Source organism: Tasmannia lanceolata, unplaced genomic scaffold, assembly GCF_043159265.1.
Source record: "Tasmannia lanceolata isolate RefF3 unplaced genomic scaffold, GAP_Taslan_0.1 ptg000013l, whole genome shotgun sequence".
NCBI classification, from domain to species: domain Eukaryota; kingdom Viridiplantae; phylum Streptophyta; class Magnoliopsida; order Canellales; family Winteraceae; genus Tasmannia; species Tasmannia lanceolata.
The window spans coordinates 2,185,286-2,208,044 of NW_027518690.1; the positions used below are offsets into that span (position 1 = coordinate 2,185,286).

The window sequence follows — 22,759 nt, forward strand, 5'->3', positions numbered from 1 at the left end:
ATATTCTGTATGATTATGTTTTTGTGTTTGCTTTTTTTCCTGAAACTTCAAAACTTTTATAATTGCATTTGCTATTTTACATGTTTATCTATTTCTTCCTTGAATTTCCCTTTTTCTTATACGAAAGACATTTCTTAGGCCTACTCCTTTCATGTCTAAATAGAACCTATAGTTTGCAGTCTTCTATTTTGGACGCCACATTGCTTCAGTCCCGTGATTTCTAAACACTTATGGTGTACCTTTAGTTGCTGCCCTGCATCCCCTTCTCTTCCTGCTGCCTGTGGTAACTAAAAATCTAATGTCTTGCTTTGCCCTATTGCATATAAAAGCCATTGCTTTTCATTAGTTCATAATTATTTTTGGGCACCTTTGTTGCATTGATGTTGGTTGAACCTATAATATTATTCATTTGGAGTGGTATTTGCAATGGTCTACCATGACTTCGTTGCTGTACTCTCCATGCTCCAGTATGAAGGCGGGCAAGTAAAGTTTTCTTAATTCTTTTTTTGGTGATTTAGTTCTTTTTCCTGGATAGGTAGTTGGCATTATAGTTGAACAAATGAGGTTGGAACTGTAAACGCCCAAGCACAAACTGCAAGTTGCAGAATCTGTAACTTGGTGGCATAAGTCCCCCCTGAGCAGATATGGGTTATAATAGATTTGGCATTCAGGTTGGGCTAAGGGGAGTTGTAGAAATGCTTTGAACGCCTGATTTTAGTAGGGGGATTTTGTTAGTTTTACCTATTTAACGAAGTTTAACAGTGAATTTTCTGGAGGTTCCATAGATTCTGGATGAGATTCAGGACCTGTTATCGTAGGTTACGGGTTCACACGGAGTGCAATGATGCTCTGGTGCATTTGTTGGCTTAACAAGGAGTTTGCATTAGTTACACAAAATAGCCTTCTTTGCCATAATGTAGTTCTATCAGTTTTTAATTAATGAACTGAATTTGTTGCTGTACTCAACTCAATTCAACTAAACCTTTGTCCCAAACTAGTTGGGGTCGGCTAATGAATCCTTTAGAAAATTTTCATGAAGAAGGTGAAAGAGTCTACCCGGCTCAAATTGACTAAGTCTAATCCTGACACTGGTTGGGTTCGTCTACACGGTTCATTTTCTTCCATTCTCACCTATCCAAGGTCATGTTCTCTGTTATCTTCCTAGCCATCAAGTCTTTCTTCACTGTTTCTACCCAAGTTGTTTTCGGTCTGCCCCTTCCTCTTTTTACTCAATCAACTTGGCACGAGTCACTTCTTCTCACTAGAGCATCCAAAGGCCTACGTTAGATATGCCCAAACCATCTTAAGCGATGCTCTCTCATCTTCTCTTCAATTGGTGCCACCCCCACCTTTTTATGGATGTCTTCATTTTTAATTCTATCTAACCTTGTGTGGCCGCCAATCCATCTAAGCATTCGCATCTCCGCTACACTTATCTTATGCACATGCTGCTTCTCGGTGGCCCAACATTCTGAGCCGTACAGCATGGGAAAAAAGATTGTTAGGTCTTATACCAAGAATAGCCTTCTTTGCCATATGTAGTTCTATCACTTTTTGATTAGTGAACTGAATTTGCGGCTGTGATCAGAATGCAGGCTCTCTTGAACTGCTCCAATTTTAGAGAACTCAAATCTTTGATTCAAAAGGAAAAGGAATCTTGGCTCCACTTGTTAGAGCTACAAGTTGGTGTTGTTTGCATCTCTTTTTACCTGCTATGTTTCTATTTGCAGGTAAACCTGAAGTCTCCTCTGTTGTTTATAAAGTCGGTGAATGCATGCAAGAACTGATAAAATTGTGGAAAGAATTTGAAGCATCTCAAGAAAGTAAAAATGATGAAAGTTCTCAAAATGGTCCAACTCTGGAAATCCGGATACCTGCCGAATATGTTACCGCCACAAATCGGCAGGTAAGCGTAGAAAAAAGTTGTATCTTTTATGATTTTCTATTTCATGGTTCTGCAACAGAAATTTCTCTATATGGAAATGGCATAATGTTTCTATTTCTACTTGGGTGATTTGCTATTCTTTGTGCTTGATTGGCGTGACAGTGTCACAGTCCATAGCCTTCTGTTTGTGTGCCTGGTCAAATTTTGAACAATGCCATGTAATTCATGGAAAATAGTTAGCAATATGATGTAATTTATGTTAAGCAGTTAATGCCCTGGAGTTTCAAAGCTTTCTTGGCAACTTGGTAACATATCGTAACTGAATTCATATTCTCAAATCATTGTATAAATATTAGACATGTATGACATCACTTTGCCAAAATTGATGCAGCTACTTGTATAAACAACCCATAATTTCCTAAACACTTGCTTGTAAAGCATACTGCTGTGTTACCCATGAGGCCAGTACTTAGGTTGGTCGCTTTCTTATTTACTATTGTGGACCATCTCTATCAATTTGGCATCCATTAGGTTGGGATGTTATCCATGTGGATGGGATCTAACAAAAGTTACCTTTCTTTGACTTTTACCTCAATGCCATCTGATCTTTGCTTTTACTTTAATCGTTATTTCTTTTCATGCCAGTTTTAAAAATGGAAAGCCAGATGGTTGGGATTTGATCACCATTGGGTGCAACTTGCAACACTCGTTACACCAAACCATTTCCTAGGCTAATCCTCTCTCCTCTCTAGTGCCCTAAGTATCATTCCTAACTCTATTATAAATATATGTTTATTCTATCAGTTAGCCATTAGAAGTTATAATTTCTTGTATCGGAAGGTAGCAGAGTAGCTTGAAATATATTTAGATAAATTATTCATTTTTTTTAATGGCAATAAGATGTTGACTGTTTTAAGAATATAATACATTCTGTGGAACTTGTGCTGCCCTTAAACATTTTGAATTTCAGAATGGGAGGGATTTACAAACTTCATTTTGGATATCTTCCAGCCCCATTTGTATTCGAGAACAGCATCTTCCTTCTTTTCTCTGTTTTTATGCTCTTGTCCTGCCAGGTTGGAAATTGGAGTTTGTTAGGTTTTAGGACTGGCATCATGGCCATCAGCAACTACTATATTACTAATGTCATCCTAGTTGGCTCTTAAAATTGGGGAGTGGTTGATATCATGCCTAATGATATTTTAAGCTTGGGTTTTATATATGCTGCAATCAATCTTGGACCTTGTGGGACCCATGATACAAGTGTACATATTATTCGAATGCATTGTCTGCTCTTTTTGTCATGGAGTTCCTTGAGGTGGTCATATTCTTTCCTCTGATGTTCTTGAATAAAGGTTTTATTTAGCTAAATTATGTGCAGGTGAGAGGTGGCCAGCTTTGGGGAACAGACATTTACACAGATGATTCTGATCTTGTTGCTGGTATCTAATCCTCTATAGAATGCTTATATTTTGGAGTTATATAAATTAATTGTCTGCCTTCCCTCTTGGAATAAATCAAAATTTTCTGATATATTTGTTTTTTTGATAGTTCTCATGCACACTGGTTACTGCCGTCCAACAGCATCACCTCCCCCTCCTGCCATCCACGAGTTACGTGCAACCATTCGTGTACTACCACCGCAAGATTGTAAGTTCACAATTTTAACTGCACATGTTGTGTGGCACACTTCCATGGGTTTGAAGTAGTTGAAAAATGTTCACTCAAGGAACTTAGTTGTTGAACTTTGACACTAACATATATTTACTATGATATACAATTATCTGTCTTACAGGTCAATTTGGAACATGATAGGTTCCTCTGATTAACTGTATGGCTCTAGGCTTTTTATTTGTGTACATTGTAATGTAGGATATTTTGTCCATCCATGCACGTAAAGAAATTGTTCATTTAGCTGTAAATGCAGCCTCATAAGCCACGAAGGGAATAATTTGGATGTCTATCGGTAAGAGTATAAATCACTATCTGATGGCCGGAGATGAAGACAAGCATATTAATAATTTGATTGGCTTTATGAAAGGCCTATGCTCATAAGTGTTGTGGAGCACCAAAATGTAACATAATATAGTCCGACCTCAATGATATGGTGATGCATTCATAGGCTACACCCTTATGTGAGGGTCTATCTAGGCAAAACAGCTGCAATATGCGCCATGAGTAACATAATTCTTTGAAGTTGTGGGAGGTATATTCACCTCCAGCATTACTTAATAAGTTTTTTATGAGTGCCATGATGCTCAATAGCAAAAATGTCGAAGTTAGAGAATAGAAATGACATTTGATTTATGTTTCACAAAAAATCCATGTGTAATGAATAAAACCGTGAAAAAATATTGTAGAAATGTGAACCTGATAGAGAAGGAATTGGGACAGGACTCAAAGCATCAGAAAGTACACATTAAGAACATAGGACATATGGCATCATAATCCAACCGGTAGTATCTGGCATCACCAGTAGGCAGGAAATATTGTTCACCATGAAAAACACCTCTCGCGAGGGGCTTCACTAATTGCAGATTTTTCAGAGGGACAAACGACTGTAAAATAGGGTAACAAGACTTCTGCAAAGTTGACTTGTAAACATACATCAATTTTCACTTAAGACTAGGAATACTATACACATTGGGAGCATAAAGAGACTAAAGATGAAGGAACCGGCGTTGTACCAACATGGATAATTGGTAAAGAAGACATTGCCCATAAGTCCAGACCAATGTATGTTACCAAAATAAGGAACGCCGAAGGACAGAGTAACCAAATAAATGGTGGGTAGCACCTGAATCAATAACCCATGCAACTTCTGAAGGATAGAAAAGAGAGATGTCTCCCATTTATTGCGTAAGAGTTGTTGAGGGAAATTCTGATGCTCAAAATCGTAGCGATAGTAGCATGTGGGCATCAGCATGGTATTGAAACTGCGGATCTGATAACTCACAGTTGAAAACAAACAACAAAACCAAAAGCACAAATATATTATTGAGTTGACTGACCATGATAGCTGCTGCGGGGTGTGGTGGTGGGGAAAAGAAAAACTGTATTCACATTTTTCAGCCACTTCTACCCTCTCCTCATTCAAGCCCTCTACTCCTTGCCCCTCTCCCACGACTAGATAAACTAATTTTCCATTAAATAAACTTTCAGGGCTGCCAAACATGACATAAGTGACTTTTAATTACGAGTTATGTCACTTATTTGACTTATAAACACAGGTTTTCCCCTAATATGGGCTACCAGTTATCTTAATTGAAACTTAAGTGATTTGTAATTACAAGTTAAGTCACTTAAGTGACTTAGAAACACAAGTTACCCCCTTAAACTTAAAACACCACCTAGTGGGACATGTCACGTAACATAAAATTAAAACATAAAATGGATGGACAAAATACCTACTGAGTGGGCGGAATTTCAGTATGGAACACCACAAATTCTGTTTCGTTCAAAATAGAGCGAAATGCTCTGTTTCGGTCGAAACTCCCATTTTTTTTTGAAGAATTACAGCAATGCCCTGCCCTCCAAACGGCTAGTTTTTCAGTTTTTGTCCATTCTACCCTCATTTTTTACTATTTTGACTTTTGACCGTTTTATAACCGTTGGAAGGGTATTTTCCTTCCTTTTCCATCTACAAGCACTTGCACCTCTATATAAACTCATCTAAGCCTTGATTTTCTACTTACTTCTTCTACCACCTCTCTTACGATCACTATCTCTGCTACTTTCTACTCCAAACCAAAGGCTTCTACTCCAAAGACTTCTACTCTCTTCTACTCAAAAGGCTTCTAAGTAGTTAGCAGAATAGTATAGATAACCTCTATACTACTCTCTACTACTTTCTTCTACTCCGAAGTTTTCTACTCCAAAGAAAGCTTCTACTCCAGATGTTTCTTCTCCATTTCCAAATGAAGGTACCCCAATATACCTTACTTTTATTCCTATTTTATTTGAATTAAATTTTAAAAACACTATGAGTTCGATACCTTCCAGAGGAGCCTCCTTTATTAATTCCGCACCCACTAGATCGGATGACCTGGCATGGGCTTATGGAATAGTGGTGCCAAGTCAACGAAACAAAGTAATTTGCACGTTTTGCGATAAAGCTATATTGGGTGGAGTTTTAGCCTGATTGAAAGAAAACCTCTAGTGGGTGTTCCCGGTGAAGGAACATGTAAAAAGGTAAATGCTGATGTCAAATGGAGAATGGGAAAATTCATAGACGATAAAAAAAAAGAAAAAGCTAGGAAAAACATAGGTAATCCGTATGGAACACCACAACAAGAGGAAGACGAAGATGATATAATTTGCCTACCGAGGGTCGGCTTAAGGGAAAAGAAGTTGAAGAAGCATGTGTGAAGAGGAAAAAGAAGAGTAACTATAGGGGGTTGAAATGATTTTTTGCACCACAAACAACCCATGGATTCCAGTCAAGTATTAGAAGTGTTTTGGCAATGAAACAAACATTAGATCAGGCAGACATGATGGTTGGCATGCTTTGCTACGATGCCAACCTGCCTTTCAATGTCGCCAATTCACCCTATTGGTAACCTATGTTTGATGCTGTAAATGCCGTTGGTTCAAGTTATAAGGCACCTTCTTTTCACGATTTAAGAGGGCCCTTATTTAAGAAGACTGTGGGGGAAGTACAAAACTACTTGGGAGAAGTCAAGGTGTCATGGAAATACATTGGCGGTAGCATTATGGCTGATGGATGGACAAACACTAAAAAATGTTCCCTGATAATTTTTTAGTATACTGCCCTAAATTAGTAGTTTTCCTTAAATCCATTGATGCATCTGGCATAATAAAGTATGCCTATGCATTATTTAATATTTTTGATTCAATAGTTTTAGAAGTAGGTCCAAAAAATGTCGTCAATATGCCACCTTCTACTGGATTCCATGTGTAGCCCCATTGTTTAGATCTTATCCTAGAGCACCTAGGCAAACCGAATGTGTTTTTCTGTCATAGGAAGCACAATTGAGAGGGCTCAAAAGAGAAAAAAAATTATCTACAACCACGGAGCCCTATTGGATATGATGATTAAGAAGTTCACAAATGGGAGGGCCTTGTGTTGTCCTCCGTGGACTAGATTTGCAACAAATTTCTTAAGCATAGTCGGAAATCTCTTCAGCAAATATTTATGTCTGACGAGTATTGTGCTAGTAGATATGTCGGACACCTGTTGAGTGAAGAAATAATTGCTACCGTATTGGACAATTCTTTTTGGGCCAACTGTTGGTATATTTTAAAAATCAGCGAGCCTTTAGTGAGAGTGCTTCACTTGGTAGACCGGCAAGACAAACCGGCAATGAGGTATCTATATGAAGCCACGGCTAAGGTTAAAGAAAATATAAGGGAGAAATTAAGCATAAAAAAATCGAGTATCTGCACATCTGGAGAGTTATCTACCGTAGATGGGATAACTAACTTCTCAGCCCCTCTCCATGCAGTAGGATACTTTCTGAACCCCGCTTTGTTTTTTACTCTTACCTTCTTTAGGCACAATGAACTCACCAGAGGCTTGGTGGATTGCGTCAGTAGCTTAGTACCTGGTGAAGGTACACAAGACTCCATCACTACTCAAATTAAGGAGTATCACAGGGCTTCAAGTCAGCTCGGTAGGGCGATGGCATTCCACTTGGGGTCAGGTAAATTGATTTGTTCCTTTTATTAAGTTTATTTCATTTAAACTTTCAGCAAGTAAATGGTTAACTATTGGTTATTGTACAATTGCATAGTGGAATAAGTTCGGTAATGACGTTCCGGAACCACAAAACTTCACCAGAATTCCTAGTCAAACCTGTAGCGTGATTGGATGTTAGAGGAATTGGAGTACTTTCGAATACATCCACTTTGCAAAGTGAAACAAGTTGGAGCACCAGAGATTAGATGACCTGGTATTTGTCTAAGTTTCAAGAAAGGTATACTAATTGTAATTAGTGTTCTCACCTCTTAAGCTTCGCTAGTTTATGTTTAAATTTAAACTCATTTGAGTTGGACAATTTTCTTTTCAGCGATTTACACAGAAAATCATCAACCACGAGCGACCCACTTAGTATGGATCACCTTGATGTTATGATGGATTGGGTTTTAGAAGATGACCTTATTGTTTTCACAGCAGAAGGTTTAGGTTAGCAAAATGTTGAGGACCCAGCCGGAGTTGCTGTTGTGGACGACAGAGATGAGGACGCTGGCGATGTTCTTAAAGATATTGGTGATGACGATGACAAGGGCTACCACTCCATTGAGTATGATGGTCAAGCTTATGAGAGTCCTTAGGAGGATTTGGGGGATGACAGTTGACTTGTTGAGCGATGAGATCTGATTTTGTGATATATTTTGTAATTTTTTTGATGTATTGAAATAATTTTATTTTTAAATTATTTAATTTTAAATATTTTGTTCATATAATTTTTAAAAAATACTTTTAGCAAATTCTGATTTTTTGGATTTTTTTTAAAGTTTTAACTATTAAAAGAATTTCTTCTGTTCGTCGTAGCGTCTTTTCGAAAACAAAACGCTGAAACGTTCTGTTCCACTGGCCAATACTAAATGATGAATGAAACGTAATCGATAACTAAGGTGTGTCCTCTACTTAATTAAAATTCTTATGCAAACACCCTTGTTAGAAATGGAGGATAAGGTTAAAGAGGAAGAGGAAGAAGAAGAGGAATGGAGAAGATGGTGAGTCTCCTCTAAGGAGTCCTCCAATGTAAATGATATATATAAGCCCAAAGTGGGGCAACCTCGTACAAAGACTACAATACCCCTCGTACTACAAGTAATAACTAAATTACCCTACATCACTCTTCAACACTCCCTCTTAAGCTGGAGTGTATATACTATGGAACTCCACCTTGCTCCAAAGAAAACTACAACAAACAACTAAAAATACCTATACAACAAAAAACATAATAATCTCATACACACAACCAGCTTGGTACAACACTCCCCCTCAAGCTGATGTGGTGAATACATAGTGAAAAACATAACAAAAAGATAGCAACGGCCACAAGAGTACCGCAGTGAGATTAACGGCCGTGAGAAAAGAATAGCTCGCCTTGAAGCAGCATTACTGCGAGAGCGATAACAATAGAGCCTCCCCCTGAATGAAAGCAACGGCTAACAACGAGATAAACGATCGAATAGAAGCGCCTCGGCAGGGAAAACAACAACGATCCTCGAACCAAATATAAGCAGGCCCAAGGCACGCACTGTGAACAATGACGGAGTAGCACTGACAGAGACATCAACTGAGTAGCACAACACCAATAGAAGAAGAAGAACTCCCACCACCAGAAGGGTGAGTTGAACCAACCAACGACGGGGGAAACCGTCGCCTGGAGAGAGATAACTGACAAACAAATGGGGACATTGTCGTCCGGAGAGACAAGGTCGACAGGGGACACCGTCGCCTAAAGAGATAACTGACTAACGATGGGGGACACCGTTGTCCGGGGAGACAATGTCGATGGGGGACACCGTTGCCCGGAGAGACAATGTCGATGGGGGACACCGTCGCCTGGAGAGATAACCGACCAATGATGGGGGACACCGTCATTCAGAGACAAGGTCGACGGGAGACACCGTCCCTGGAGATATAACCGACCAACGACAGGCGACACCATCGTCCGGAGAGACAAGGCTGATGGGGGGACACTGTCGCCTGGAGAGAACATCGACCAACGATGGGGGACACAGTCCTCTGGGGCAGATAAAGCCGAAAACAACGCTAACGACCGGGCATATAGCTGGACAATAACAAGTGGATTGCAACGCAAACCACGATGAATGCGTTAAACTATGCAAGAGAACTATATGTGTAGAAGGAACCGACCACCAACAATAAGGAGGAACAACTAACAATGAGAAGTAGCCACTAACAACAAACACCAAGCGTGGATGGAGCCAACGAAGAAAACGAAGAAAGAACCAACCAATCCTACAAACCACCAACAAAGAATGGTGAAGACCATAAAACACTAAGCGGAAGAAGACAAAGAGCAACACGAAGAACCAACCAACCAACTAACAAGGAAGACGAAACTACATCATGCGGACACGACAGTAACACAACACTCCAACAGGAGGGTGAGACTACATCAACCCAAAGACGACAAGAAGACAACAACAAGACAACACTAGCCAACAACAAGACAATAAGACAACACTCTATCCATGGATCTAGATGGGGTCTTCAACACTCCCCCTCAAGTTGAGTCCAAAGGCCTTCAACTTGCAATGAAAAGAAGACAATCAAGGCACAACACCTCTCTTAGACATTTCACCAAACACTTGATGTGCACCTTGGAGATCGAGAAAAACTTCATGGAACACAACAAATATAGAGAAGGAAAACAAAGAGTAGGATGGAGTGTGTGTGGGGGGGGAAAGGAGAGGATTTAAACCAATTTTCTTTTTGGGCTCCCGATAAGATCTCTAAGAGACAATATCCTTTCCATCTGAAAATGTGTGAAGTGAGAAGTTTCTAACACCTATTGAAACCTTTTTTTTTCCTACCCTAGGGAGAATAGATTGAATTGAGGTTCTTATCTCATTGAGGGATTCCACTCGATCATCTCTACCTTTCATTCATAGGATTGGAACTTATAGCCAGCCTAGAGACTTTTCCCACTTTTGTCGAGGAACCCTCTGGATCAAACCCACCCCTTTATTGCCAGTCAATTGAATCAGTTGACCCCGTGGTACAGACCTTTGTATTAACAACTTCTACTTACATAGCATATGCAAGAAGTCTAAATTTTATTATTGATATGTCCCACAGACTACAACCTCTTGTTTTAAGTGATGTTATATATGATGTTTCTTTACTGTTAGGGCAATCTGTAGACTTGGAGGATGGAGAGCTGATCTCATGGTTTCTGAGTGTGTACTTGTATTCTGAAATATTTGGGCAGAGGAGCCATTTCTGTTATTTATTGGTGTTTTTCATTTGGGGACTTTATATATAGTACATATCATGATATATTCTTGTTCTACTTTAAAATTGAGCTGATGTACCTAAGTTTCAAACATTTACTGGTAGTTGTGAACTATGCAAGTATGTTAGATATATCGCTCACCTGTTTTTGTTTTGCATTTTGGGGTTCTATACAATCAATAATCTTATATATCTAACATATATACTTGCTTGACTTCAAAATTATGCTTATGTAGGCTACATTTCAACATTGAGAAACAATGTCCGTTCCCGTGCTTGGGGAGCTGCGATTGGTTGTAGTTATCGTGTTGAACGGTGCTGCATCGTTAAGGTGACAATAATTTCTGTCATTATATATTCATTACACATAATGTATTTAGTTTTTTAGTTGCATTGGTGGGTCATGCTAATGCCACTACATATCAGCCGATGATAGTTCAATTTGATTTCTCTTAATTATGGACTGGATTTATCAACACTTTATGTGCCGTCTCATTTTCCTTAGTGCTTTAGATATTTCAAGTTTCAAGATCGGCTGGTATGATGGTAGATCTTCCTTTTGTCCTGTTAACTTCATAATGCTTATGTTAATTTAATACTGTGTTTTGCAGAAAGGAGGGGGGAGCATTGATCTTGAGCCTTGTCTAACACATATATCAGCCGTGGAGCCAACTCTTGCTCCAGTGGCCGTTGAACGCACAATGACTACAAGAGCTGCAGCTTCAGTACTACTGTTTAAGATTTCCTTGCTTCCTGTTCTTCATTCACTTTGTTATCTTTTTTTTTAGAGAAACTTTTCCTGTATCCATGATGAATTTTGTTCGGGAAATGATATCAGCACAACCATGGTTTGGTATTTTCACCAACTCATCATGGCTTTTAGTATTTAAAGATAAATCAAATTTTATTACAGTTACGAAAAAGCTCTCACAAACCAATTAAAAAAGACAAGACAAGCTGGGTTTGTGCAGTTAATAAAACATGGTTGTGCTGATATCATTAATCATTTTATTCTCCTTATGGAATTATTGCTTCTATTTTCGAGTTTCTTTCTAAGCCACGGTTGTATGAACAAGTGCTTCTTTCTTTCTTTATTTTGTGATTGCTAATACATGTTCATACATGATAACTAGGAAGGTATTGCACTATGAACCTTGAAGTGGAGGTATTAGCTAAGTGTTTTACTTCATGTTTCCGACAAGGAATAAAATAAAAAAAATGTAAAAGAGAATAAATCAAAGAAAGAGAATCAAAATCACAAATTGCTGCTTCCAAGCTAAGATACAATCCATATCTCGCTTTTGAGAGCATACCAGTTTTAATTGTAATTATGATTCTCCATTTGAATGCCTTTACATTTAGAAGTGTCTTTGAGGTAATCACTATAAAGTATAAAATGAAGCTTTCTGGTTCATTAGCATGCTCTATTTCACTTGCTCACATCTTTTTGTTTATATACTGGGATTCACATTGATTATTGCAGAACCATTGCTTTCCTTGAAACTTTCTGCTTATTACCACACATTATGATTGTAAGGTGCCATTGTTATTAACTCAGTGGTCTATCAATGGAGGAAGATTTAATATTTCAAGCAATCAGTTCTTTCACGAAGTTAGTGAAATATTTTTGTGAACCATCATATTGATTTGTTTACCATCATTGTCAAACGGAAAAAAGGCTTTGTCACTTTCAGATTTTCATGCTTTGTCAGTTTCAGATATTCATGATTTTCTTTAATTTTTCGAACTTTCTATTTGTTGACTTGGCTTATTTCTGTCATTCCCAAATCTTATAATTTGATAGATTAAAAGGAAACTAGTTAGGGTAACAAAAAACACTTATTTTTATGTTAAGGAAAAAAATAAATTGCAGCTTTAGAGATGGTTATGGTCTCATATTTCTGTGTGCCTTGTGTATAGGATAAATAAAAAATAAGTCATGAATTGAAATATCTTTGTATCCGAATGGACTGTGTTTGTATGTTGATGTTTTGCTGCTTTGAGATAATTATATTGTAGTAGATGAAAATAATAGAGCCTCAATCAACCTTTGTAATTTTATCATAAAAGTAGATGACATAGCCACGGCGGCAATTGATTCCTTGTTTTTTTAGGAGTCCCTCTGTTATGGTGCTTAAATTTTTTCTTTTTTCATGCTAATCGTGAATTTCCTACTAGTTTTTGTGCCTTGTTACCTCTGGTTTATTTCTTTAAACTATACCCCTTGCAACATTGATATATTGGTGCTTGTGGTCTAGGTTTTTGCTTAGTTTCTTACATGAGTTAGAACCACTTTATGATAGATATGGAGAATGGAATAGACATTTTGTCAACCTCTATGGATTAAATTTACCTGATCATCATTTTCATTATTTCTTTTGCCTAGAATAGTTTATTTTGTTATTTTTAAAAATAATTAAACGGACTTAATGGATTTTGTTTTGTAGAATGCATTGAGACAACAAAGGTTTGTACGCGAAGTCACAATACAATACAACCTATGCAATGAGCCATGGTATATCTCTAATCTTCTTTTGGGATATACTTTTAGTGATCTATGCCATTTCAATGTTTCGACTACCAAAAATTTAACAATGTAACTTTACCATGCACCGAGTGCCAGTGACGTATTTATTTATTGAGTATGAGTACTCAAAATTAAGTAGATATAATGTCAAGAAGGAATTCCATGGATTCAGTTTTGTAATCTTGTGTTGAATGTGTGATAATATATTTCCTTGTTTCCTTTATTGGCCACATAGGCTGAAAAGTTTATGTTCCTGACACATTTTGAGTTTCTTTCAGACAATTCCCTTTAATCTATTAAAAACACGTGAATTTATTATAGTCATTGCTATAACTATTATTGTTGTTTTTATTATGGTTATTGTTTTCTTCTCTTGATGCATGCTGCTGCTATTTGGTGATGGTTTCTTATTAATCCTTGTACTTTCAACTTATGGTTCAAGTTTGCCATCTTGCTAAAATTAAATGTTTCCATCTTGCTTTTCCTAGGAGAATTGTTGGGACTTGCCAACCTAAAAACACAAGTAACATTGCACATTGAGCTGGATTTTGGGCTAAAAATATGTTTACTTTGGATGGGATTGGTCCAATGTTTCAGGCTTCAATTGGAAATTGGCCTGGGCTTAGATTTACTCATAAATAGGGACTCCCACCTTTAGCTGGTTTGAGTCACGCATGTCTTTTCTTAGGTTGGGTTGGTCGAATTTTCAAGCTGCGGTTGAAATTGGGCTAGGCATAGGATTGCTGCATAAATACCTGAGAAATCTGACCTGTCTCATCTTATATATGTATATGTGTGTCGATAAGTTATCTGGTCCGTCGACCAGAATTAGCGTGGGCCCACATTGTTTGGGTGATCCAAACCATTCAACTGATGGGCCCTGACATAGATAAGGTGTGCCCAAAAAATCATCTCCATAGGATCTTCCTAACCCTTTGATTTGTGGAGGTTTAAAATGGCGCATCCATAGGGATTAGTCTCGCCCTAAAATGGGGTGGGAATACCTTGTGTCATAAAAAAAATGGACAGATTTGTGGAGGATTAAACCCATCTATTTTAACCTCCACAAATCGAAGGATTAGGATGATCCTATGGAGATGATTTTTTTGGGCACAACCTACCTATGCCAGAGCCCATCAAATGAATGGTTTGCATCACCCAAACAACACGGGGCCACTCTATTTCTGGTCGACAGACCAGAAAAACTTGTCCCATATATATATACACTTCTCCCATATATATTTTTTGAATGTTATTATAGGCTACTGATATTGGAACTACCATGTTTTGATAATTGCTCTAAATCACCGTGTCTTTTCTTTTTATTTTTAATTTGCTTCTGGGATCTTTTTTTGGAAATTGTGATAACCTTTGACAGCTGGTTAAATATAAAAATTCCCTTCAATAACATGACAAAAATGCAAATATGAAGCACCACTATTCAATATTCATGGATTTTCAATAACATAACAAAAATATATCAAAATAACGTCTTGAGACAATGATTCTAGTCCTCTGATCTAATTGGTGTAAAATGGACATTCTAGAAAAGATGCATTTAACCCTTCCGATATGTGGTCACTGGAACAGTAGAAATCAAATACCGCCTTAGCTTACTCTCCACAGTGGAGCAACATAAATTAATTCAAGGGTAAACTAATACAAGGCAAGTAGTTTACTCTGAGTCTCTGACATGGCTTGCCCCGAAGTAACCCCTCATATTTAACCTTACTGGAACGGACCTAACACGCATGACTCGTTACAATGCATACTCATAGGTCTTTCTGATCAGAAATGGACAAAGCAAACATGCATTTAGAGGAACATTTTTTCATGACTTTAGGTGATTTTCGGCTGCATTTTCAGAATATTTTGTTGAATTTCTGAACATGCATATTCTGGAAAAGGTGGGACTGTTTTAAGCTCCCATGGTTTATATTTTGAATTGAGGGGTTGAAGTAGGTATATTAATTTGCGCTGATTTATAATTAAAAACTATTTAGGATAGAAAGTTATATTCTTAGAGGAGATTTAGATTTTTTATTATTTAGAAAGTTACTATTTTTGTTCCAAAAGAATTCTTGCTTGCTTAAGACTTAATTTTTATTTTGAAGTTTAATGGTGTGTGGTAAAGGTCTAGGATGTTTATGTCTAGGAAGGAGCGTATATTGGGTGAAAATAGTTTAGTTATATGTTGTTAGACACTCTTTTGAAGAGTTCTTGATTAATTACGCTTTACGAGTTTAAAGTTGTACAATGAGTATTACTTTTTATTGTTTTCTCTTCGAAGCAGAACCTACCTAAAGTTTTAGGAAAAGGAATCATTCTTGTTACCGGACTACGGGAGTCTAAGTTTTAGGTTTTTAAAAGAAATCATACTTGTTACTGGACTACAGGAGTATAAGTTTTAGGTTTTTATCTTGTATATAGGAGAGCTTACAGGATTTTGAGCAGTTTGAAACAATTAATGCAGTGTTCTAGTGTTCTGCTTTGAGCTTCTGGTGCTTATTTCTATTCTCTTCTTCTAGGTTCAATCCTTGCTTTACATCAATCTGTTGGAGCCCCATACCAGACTAGAAGTCATTTGTTATTTATTTGTTTACATTTGCGCAAAAATAAAAATACCATTAGAAAAAGGAGACATAATAGAGTTGGATGAGATGGTAACAACAAGGTTCAAAGCTCTCGACTACATAGTACTATCCAACAAAGGAAATTGCTCTCCACAACCGGGTCGACCCTTCCTAATTCTTCCTTAGCTGAAGAATCAGCTTTGGAATTGGCCTCTATAGAAACTGTTCGTCATTGTGTGAAATTGTCATAATCAGGACTTCTAGGTGTTAGCTAAAATGTAATTTCGATAAACTAACAGATCATATATATGGAAAATATATACGTGACTTAACTTTTTAATGCCACTTGTTTGATAGATATTTATTTCTTTTGAAAGTTTATGGGTGCTTTATCTGTGAAATGATTTTTTTACTTCAAACTGCCATGCTTGATAACTGTTTCAGGGTGAAATATACCATAAGCGTAGTTGCTGACAAGGGACTAAAGAAGCCCCTTTACACATCTGCACGGCTGAAGAAGGGAGAAGTTTTGTATCTAGAAACACACTCAAACAGGCATGTTCTTTATTGATATAAACGCATATCTTCCATGATGAATGGTTTCAAAGTTATTTTCATGCATATTTTTTTATTTCAACCTAACATTTGATATGACTATAAATTGCATTGTTCGATTTTGTATTTTGTTATGATGACAACTTGAGGGTGCGTTCTGGCCAACTGGGGGTGGGAGGCGTGGGTGGATAACGTGGAGAATCAGTGCACAATTACTCTTAAGAATAGTAAAAATCTTTTTTCAAAAGGTAGAAAAAGGCGATGAGGCTTTTTCGGCCCAGAGAAGGCATGAAGTCATGGCATCAACCTGACACTTGCTGATATTAGGGGTGCAATTCTGGTCGGGTTGAGGACAACCCTAGCCCAACCCGAGTTAGCATTCCCTCAACACTAACCCGACCCAACCCGAGCCTCAGGTTGAGGATGGTCGACCCTAACCCAACCTGCCTCTAAATCTCTCAACCCTAACCCAACCCAACTTCCTGAAATCGGGCGAGTCGGGTTGGGTTTGGGCTCACCTAGGGCAAAACAAAAAAAAAACAAGGAAAAAACACAACTTAAAGAGAATCATGATAAAACTAGAGGACGGAGGTCGGGTTTGGGATTCCAAGGCCTCAACCCTAACCCAATCCGAAATTAAATCGGGTCGGCTTTTCCCAACCTAACACAACCCAACCCGACCCAAAGTCGGGTGGAACCCGTTGGGTTCGAGTTGAGCCTGACCCAAGTTGCACCCCTAGCTGATATCAGCTGGGCTCCCTACCTTGCAGAACACGTCAAAAATTGAGTGGGGATGTCTTTTTCTGATGAAGGATTTTCGTTGAACTTTCCAGGATTTTCTGGAAAATGCTAGATGGTTTTCAGAGCTTCACTGTTTGGAATGATCTTGCAGCCTGCAAGATGCAAAAACTGGATAACTCCAGGCTCCAGCAAACCTTGGTTTTATATAGACGATTTCTAGATTTTTGTGCCTGGACTTGGGCATCCAAGAAAGGAAGTCAAGTATCATTAGCGTTCTTAGGAATTATTTTAGAGTCTGATTTGATTTAAGACCATTTCAGGATTGAAATTCTGTAACTCATAATGTGATCTATGAGAATTTGATTTGACATGTTTGAGTTAAATTTGATTCATGATCTATATAAGAGCTCCGAAAACTTGAAGTTGTTTATCATAGGATTCCTAGGTTTTGTACGAATGTAATGTGTGAAAGTACGAGTGGGGATTAGATTTTGTCTATAAGATGCTATAGACAGCCTAAAACGGACAAATTTTCTGACATTTTTTTTTCCTGTTGCTCGAATTTTCAGAGCTTAATTTCAGGCTGGCTCGTGCTTATTCCATCACCAGTTTATTCAAGCTTTCTGATACATTTAATCTTGATCTTTGTGTGGAGATATCCCTCTTCTCAAATCTAGAAGCTTCATATACAAAGTTTACTTGACTATCAACTTTATCATCATTACAATAATTAAGAGCACAATTGCTGCCATCATATTTTGGCGTTATTATTGTCATCCTCACTGCCATTATTGTTTTCATTGTTACAAGTGTTATTATTGAAATTTTGGTATGTTCTCTATGTAGGTATGAGCTCTGTTTTAATGGAGAGAAGGCTGTTAGTAATGGAACAATGCCAACTTCTCAGGCAGCAGATCCAGAGTTGGACAAGCTTCAAAATCACAATTCACATTCCCATACAAGTGAGAGAAATTCGACAGACCGTGAACACGTCGTTGATGTATTCAGATGGTCTCGTTGTAAGAAGCCCCTTCCTCAAAAAGCCATGCTTTCCATTGGAGTTCCATTGCCTGTGGAACACTTGGAGGTACTTTCTTGATCCCTTTGTTTTCTTAGCTGTCTCTTCTTGTCTTCTTGACCAAGCCACTCTACTTTGCAAATTTGATAGATAGTTATTAGCTATCTCTTCTTGTCTTCTTGACCAAGCCACCCTACTTAGGCATTTTGAGCCGGGTAGATTCTTTCACCGTCATCATGAAAATTTTCTAAACGACCCCAACTGGTTTGGGACAAAGGCTTAGTTCAGTTGAGTTAAGTTGAGTTATTAGCATGCTTAAAATACCTTTGGGAGCTATAAGCCTATAAAAACATTCTTAGAACCTTTGGTTAGAGTTTAAAGGATTTTTTTGTTCTATTGCATATGCATATTTTTTTTCCCAGAGTACGACTACTGAGATAGTACAGGCATGGCCATTGTGCATGTGTCACACAAGTTAGATGATTAAAACTGTTTGGTCTACTGTGCTGTTACCAGGCATCACTACTTTGATAAAGGGACACAAAGTTTGATGGCTAAAATCATTTGGGAAAACTCTAAATTGATGCCCTTTTTTTTTTTTTTTTTTGAAAAGTTAACCAAATTTTATTTCATAAACCATACATACAGCAGGGACAAGATGTCCCCAAATACGGTCAAAGACCGAACCCAATTGAAATACAAATCAAAATGTCACGACCAAGGAGATAAGAATTCCTCGCAAAATATACAATCCTGATTAACACCCTCTTTTGCAAGTGCATCACCCACCGAATTCGCCGAACTTCTCCTATGCACGATCATAGGTCGTAAGATTTGCACTAAATCTCTAATTTCATAGATCTTGTGAGCTAATCGCCATGGTCCACATTTCCGATTTGATGCCTTTATATCGAGGGTTAGGATCATCTGATCATGGTAGTCCCAAAGATCTTCTATATATATATATATATATATATATATATATATATATATATATATATATATATATATAAGGAGTGTGCGGTCGACCGCACCAAGCTTAGGTGCGGTCGAGGGCGCCAAACTCATGTGGGCCCACTTTGTTAGGATGATCCAAAGCATCATTTGAAAGGCCCTTACATAGATGGGGTATGTACAAAAAATCATCTCCATAGGATAATCCTAACCCATCCAAAAGTGGAGGGCAAAATGGACAGACACCGCTTGCCACAAATCTGCCCATTTTTGCCCTCCATTTTTGGAGGGGTTAGGATGATCCAATGGACCTGATTTTTTGTACACACCCTATCTATGATGGGACCTTGCAAATGAATGGTTTTGATCAGCACAAAAAATACGGGACCCATGTGGTTGGGCCCTCGACCGCACCTAAGCTTAGGTGCGGTTGACCGCACAATCTTATTCCTCATATATATATATATATATATATATATATATATATATATATGAGGAAAGTGTTGGTGAGGTTAAGCTCACCAAACTTATGGTGAGCTTAAGCGCCCCAATCACATGGGTCCCACATTTTCTGTGGTGATCCAAACCATTCATTTGCAAGGCCCTATCATAGATAGGGTGTACCAAAAATCAGCTCCATAGGATCATCCTAACCCCTCCATTTGTGGAGGACAAAAATGGGCAGATTTGTGGACAAATAATGTCTGTCCATTTTGACCTCCACAAATGGATGGGTTAGGATGATCCTATGGAGCTGATTTTTGGTACACACCCCATCTATGTAAGGGCCTTTCAAATGAATGCTTTGGATCATCCTAACAAAGTAGGCCCCAATGTGATTGGGCGCTTAAGCTCACCAACACTTTCCTCTATATATATATATATATATATATATATATATATATATATATATAGAGAGAGAGAGAGAGAGAGAGAGAGAGAGAGAGAGAGAGAGAAGATTAGACACTCAAGCGTTGGAAGTTTGGTGCGCTAGACTTTCTAACTGCATTTCTATTGGCTCTCAAATGGGCCCCACAACAGCTCTCTCGATGAAAAGAAAAAGAGAAACCCAAATACCTGTGTAGAGAAAACCCGACGGAAGCTCTCTCTCTGAACTTTTTCCTCTCCGAAGCTCTCTCCGACTCTCACGACCATCTCCGACGGGCGCCACCTTCTTTAACTCACAGGTATGTGTTTTCCTTTTTTTTGGGTTTAATGCTATCTATGGTTTCGTTTTTTTGTTTTTTGGTGGATTAAACACATGGAGGAATTAGATCTGTGTTGTTTTGAGGTTATTGAAAACCTGATTTTGAATGGATTGAAGGGATGGATTTAAGGTTTTTTTTCCCCACAATAAACTCAGAAAATCTAGGTTTTCTTTCTCTTTTTTTTTCACTGATTGCTTAGGGTTACTGATTTTAGGGCTGGATTTAGGAGATGGAAGGGATAATACAAATGAAGAATGAATAAAAAAAAAATGAAGAGCACAGATCCGTTGATTTGATTCCTCCACAGGTTCTAGAACATGCAAATCTGAGCTCTGAACCACATGGGATGTGGTTTAGATTCGAGTGGAAATACAAGTAATGTTGAAAGAATGGGTTTTTATTCGATTAACTTTGGCCATCTTCCCAAATGTGACTCAATTGAGGTCTAGGAATTAATGAATAAGATCTATAGACATTGAATTTTCTTTAGTAAGTCATCGTTTTTGTTTTGAATGGTGTTTAAGAAGTAATCTTAAATCTTAGGCCTTTAGTTTACAGAGAAGATATGCAACCGAGGGTAAGTGATGAAGCAATAAGTGGATCAACAGACACAAATTGGAGATGATTTCATTCAGTTGTAAGAACGTAGGAAGAAGAGCTATGTGCTGAAAGGTAGTGCTGTAGCACAAGAAATTATCTTGCAGAAGGATTTTAGAACATAAGGAAGTCAAACAAGAAATTAGTCTACCTAGGCTTGTTACAAGTGAAGATAGATAGCAGATCTAATTGTTCTAACAGTTTCTTACCAAATGGACAACAAGTATTCTCAAATTGTGGATTGAACTAGTATAGAGGATAAAGTATTTTCAATGGTTTTTCTTTCTCTTTCTTTTGTTTAGTTACCTATGAAGAGTAAAATCTGTTACTAGAATTTTTTTTTGTGAGATACCCTATAGCTCAGGTACGGTCAAATTTTGTTTGATGCTTTATTTGAGGGTTTCGATTGATTTCAATTCTGCAATTGTTAATTTTTTTAATGATGTTGTCAATTAAATTGTGTTGATGAGCAATGTGCTACTCTCTGGTCCACTTTGTTATCTTTATTATGTATATTTTACAACTAATTTGAAGATATGATGTGGTTTGAGGGTTTTGTTCTGTTTACTTAAGAATGCTGCATTTCTTAATTTGCATGTTAGGAAAACTACAGAAATGGCTTCTTGAAGCAGTAACAGTGCGAACACACTTCGCACAAGCGCATCCTTCAAGAACTGTCATTGTAATTAACTACCAGTCCGTTTAATTATCAAAACTAACGTAAATAATAATAGAGGCCGCTCGTTCTACATGTGCGCTGGACACTACGTGAGTAACTTTGAAAGTGATTACCTAATTTGTTGCTAAGTGATTACGTAACTCTTAAAAAACATGTAGGGCTACACATGCAGGTATTTCGTTTGGGCTGACCGTGAGGTAGACGGGCCTGAGTCATTGTTTTATAATGAACGTGAAGTTATTAGCGAGGATAAGGCGACTGAAGAACGCATTAAAGCAATCGAAAAAGAAATTATGAGCCTCAAAATTATAGTCCTCTTAATCTTATTTGCAAATAAAACCAAATTTGCAAATAACCCAAGAGGGCCAAGTGAAGTTCGTTAGGGCTTAAGAATGTGGTTATGTGATGGATGGGCATAATTTGTGGAGAAATATGAGAGACCATAAGAGGTCACAACTGAATTTTGCTAAAAATGAATTGGAATCAACATGGGTAGGAATCTCCTCAACGGACTAAAGGTGTCAAAAAAAGCCGAGACTTATGGGTGGTTCCAATTGGAACATGGCTTATGACTCCAATCTTTTCATGACACCTCCAACTTTTGGGTCTGGTCAGGTGAGCTTGTATAGTAAAATAATTCCCAAGTTCAACCCGAATTGGGTCTGGTCTGGTATGACCCCATTTTATAGTAAAAGCTCAACCCGAATTCCCAACTGAATTTTTACACTAAAAATATTGCAATACCTTGTATTTTGATATCTGTAAATGCTGTTGTACCCAATATTTTTACATCGAAAATTACTAGTGAGGATTGTGAGAAGCTGCAAACACTTGGAAGTGAAGCAAAATAATTCCCAAGTTCTTTAAGAGTTAGGTAATTGATTTTGAGGCTCGTAATTTCTTTTTCGATTGCTTTAATGCGTTCTTCAGATTCTCGTTAATAACTTCGCGTTCATTATGAAACAATGACTCCTTGATTGCCTCAGGTCCCGGTCAGCCCGAACGAAATACCTGCTTGTGTAGCCCTACATGTTCTTTAAGAGAGGTAATCACTTAGCAACAAATT

The 22,759-nt window shown here is 37.8% G+C and overlaps 1 protein-coding gene across 1 annotated transcript in view; it reads left to right on the forward strand.

Moving 5' to 3' along the window:
- Positions 1 to 22,759, forward strand: part of LOC143889479 (zinc finger CCCH domain protein) — a 33,831-nt gene that overhangs the window by 7,756 nt on the left and 3,316 nt on the right. Inside the window, exons 4-11 of the mRNA XM_077393699.1 lie at positions 1,731 to 1,906; positions 3,267 to 3,327; positions 3,437 to 3,535; positions 11,078 to 11,172; positions 11,453 to 11,566; positions 13,289 to 13,356; positions 16,386 to 16,496; positions 18,084 to 18,324. Of these exons, the coding sequence (XP_077249814.1) occupies positions 1,731 to 1,906; positions 3,267 to 3,327; positions 3,437 to 3,535; positions 11,078 to 11,172; positions 11,453 to 11,566; positions 13,289 to 13,356; positions 16,386 to 16,496; positions 18,084 to 18,324 (965 nt within the window). The remainder of the gene's footprint in view (positions 1 to 1,730; positions 1,907 to 3,266; positions 3,328 to 3,436; positions 3,536 to 11,077; positions 11,173 to 11,452; positions 11,567 to 13,288; positions 13,357 to 16,385; positions 16,497 to 18,083; positions 18,325 to 22,759) is intronic.